This window comes from Sycon ciliatum, chromosome 3, assembly GCF_964019385.1.
Source record: "Sycon ciliatum chromosome 3, ocSycCili1.1, whole genome shotgun sequence".
Lineage (NCBI taxonomy): Eukaryota > Metazoa > Porifera > Calcarea > Leucosolenida > Sycettidae > Sycon > Sycon ciliatum.
Genome location: NC_088645.1, coordinates 27,901,996 through 27,904,996, shown reverse-complemented (window position 1 = coordinate 27,904,996; position 3,001 = coordinate 27,901,996). Strand labels below are relative to the sequence as shown.

The following is a 3,001-nucleotide window of genomic DNA, read 5'->3' as shown; positions in this document are numbered from 1 at the left end:
TTTTATATTAATCAGAACTCATAGTTTTGCAGTATTTTGACTTGTAATTTCAATTTTTCGGATCATTTTCCGAATACTGGCTGCTAAATTTTCGGCAGACAAGTCTCATCCATGTCGTCAATCGTCGTACGCAGAACATGCGGATACTGTGGATGTGAGCGGCATCGAGTTTCCAGCAAAACTGGAAGACATACCAGTCATCGAAAGACTGAACGACGGTCTTTACATCAACGTCTTCGGATATGAAGAGAAAGTCATATATCCGTTAAGAATTTCTCAGCAACCGCAGACCGCCATCAATGTATTGCTCATTCAAGACGAACGCAATGACGTGGAGGTGCAGCACTGGGTGTGGATAAAGTCATTCAGTCGTCTTGTTGCTACTGGAGCACGTCGAGCACATTTCGTCTGCTTCAGATGTCTCTCAACACACGTCACGGAGAAGGCATTGAATAATCATATGATGTACTGCAGTGAACATCCTGAAGCCACGGTGGAGATGCCAAAGGCTGGCGATAGAGTGATGTTCAGGAATGTGAACAAGCAGCTTCAAGCCCCATTTGTAAGTAGAACACTTAATCAAGGTGAACACACTGTGGTCTGTTTTTTTTTCTTTCTTTCCTGCACATGTTTCTTGACTCTGATTGTTCACCTTTCTGCTGTTTTACTCGGTGTTGTCTCTGCAGCTATTCCTAATTCTCTATCTGTCTTTTCTGCTGTTTTACTCGGTGTTGTCCCTGCTGCTATTCCTACTTCTCTCTCTCTCTCTCTCAAATGCAGGTGATCTATGCCGATTGTGAGGCCTTCATAGAACCTCTGTCCGCTGTCAATAAAATCGGTCATTCGACATTCCAAAAGAACAAGCATGTAGCCTGTTCCTGTTCGTACATTGTAGTACGATCTGATGGCGTCGTCACGAACCGTTTCTTCTACCGTGGAGAAGATTCTATGTTCCGTTTTCTGCTGTCACTTGAGCAAGAGGAGGAGATTATCCGTGATGAGCTTCTAGCATGTAATGCTGGTCAAATGATCATTTCAGAAAGTCAGCAACGTGAATTTGAAACGGTAGTCTCCTGTTGGATCTGTGGTGAAGCGTTGGGTAGCGATCGTGTACGTGACCACTGTCACATCACCGGTGCTTACCGTGGTGCAGCACACAACCATTGTAACCTGAACATGCGGATTGAGCCATTCAAGATCAAGATTCCTGTGATCTTTCATAACTTGAAGGGATACGATTCTCATCACATCATATCTGCCATTGGGAGAACGTCCATTGATGAGATTACGTATGTGAACGAGAAAGGACAAGAACGGGTACGTTACATATTCGTGGTGTGTGTGTGTGTGTGTGTGTGTGTGTGTGTGTGTGTGTGTGTGTGTGTGTGCGTGTGCATGGATCATGATGTTTTTCTAAGAAGGAAGATCATTACTATGTTGGTGCTGATATTCACGTTTATATGATTGATTTTCATCTTTACAGCTACACCTTAAAACTGTGTCTCCTCTTTTTCTTTCTTCTTCTCAGACCAAGCGTCTCGGTGCTATCAAAGTGATTCCCATCAACAGTGAAAAATATGTCACATTCGGATGGAGACAGTTCCAGTTCATCGACAGCCTGGCATTCTTGAACACCTCCCTAGACCGGTTGGTTTCGGCTACACCACCAGATGCATTCACCCTTCTATCCGTACGATTTCCAGACGAGGATGAACGCAAACTGTTGACACGAAAGGGTGTCTACGCGTATGAATATATGGGGTCGTACGACCAATTCGAAGAAACGCGTCTACCACCCAAGGATGCATTCCACTCAACGCTAACGAACACGGTGAGTAGTGTGACAGATATAGTAGATCTTTCTCTCTTTCTTTTTTCACCATCTTACTTCGAAGTACTAAAATAAACCAAAATGTGTTTGGACGCTTCCTGCAGCTTCATACTAAATAATTGTTTGTGTGGGCGAACTACTAAAATAAGTTCGTTGATTTGTTTTTCTTTTTGGTGTACATTTTCTATTCCCTAGGGTATCAGTGATGAAGACTATGCCTATGCGCAAACAGTATGGACTGCGTTTGACTGTGAAGATCTAGGAGACTATCACGACCTCTACCTGGAGACTGATGTGCTGCTGTTGGCTGACGTTTTCGAAAACTTCAGAAGAACTGCTCACGTAACCTATGGATTGGATCCCGCTAATTACCTCACCTTACCGGGATTTGCCTGGGATTCGCTGCTGAAAATGACGAAGGTGTCCCTTCATCTCATTTACGACATTGACATGTTCAACTTCATTGAGCATGGCAAAAGAGGTGGCATAAGCATGGTGTCCGCTAGACACGCCACCGCCAACAACAGATATCTATCGGAGTACAATCCAGACGAGCCGTCAAGCTTCATCCAATATTTAGATGCGAACAATCTATATGGATGGGCCATGTCTCAACCCTTGCCCGTGTCGGACTTCTGCTTTGAAGCAGTGACGGATGACCTTCTGGAGACGGTACTCGATCATCCAATGGACTCTTCGACGGGATACATGGTGGAGTGCGATTTAAGGATTCCAGATGGTGTGCATGACATGATGAATGATTATCCGTTGGCTCCTGAGCAGATGAAGGTGACACGAGATATGCTTTCTGCATATCAGACCCACATGGCAGAGAAACTAATGGTAAGTCATGGTCTATCTGGTGGATATGCTTGTATTAATCTTCTAAGGTTTGTGTATATCTATACTGTACTCTTGTAGGTGAGCGGTTTGGAAGTAAAGAAACTGGTGCCAAATCTACTACCGAAAGAGCGCTATGTTCTGCACTACAGAAACTTGCAGCAGTATGTGTCCTTGGGTGTGGAGATTACAGATGTGCATCGTGTGCTCTCCTTCACACAACACCCATGGATGAAGCCATACATCGACACTAATACTGACCTGAGAAAGCTATCAACTTCTGATTTCGAGAAAGACTTCTATAAGGTGGGTACTCCACATCATGTGTGT

The 3,001-nt window shown here is 44.2% G+C and overlaps 1 protein-coding gene across 1 annotated transcript; it reads left to right on the top strand.

Annotated features, from left to right (window-relative positions):
* The first annotated feature begins 1,753 nt into the window (after nt 1-1,753).
* Nucleotides 1,754-2,752, top strand: LOC135812965 (uncharacterized). Its single transcript, XM_065326184.1, has 2 exons — nt 1,754-1,831; nt 2,027-2,752. Exons 1-2 carry the CDS (start codon nt 1,757-1,759, stop codon nt 2,750-2,752), a joined length of 801 nt encoding a protein of 266 aa, XP_065182256.1. The 5' UTR covers nt 1,754-1,756.
* Nucleotides 2,753-3,001: the final 249 nt, after the last annotated feature.

Coding starts and splice junctions, on each gene's coding strand:
- LOC135812965 (XM_065326184.1), top strand. CDS start 1,757: ATGGGGTCGTACGACCAATTCGAAGAAACGCGTCTACCACCCAAGGAT. Junction 1,832..2,026: donor ACTCAACGCTAACGAACACG/GTGAGTAGTGTG, acceptor TCTATTCCCTAG/GGTATCAGTGATGAAGACTA.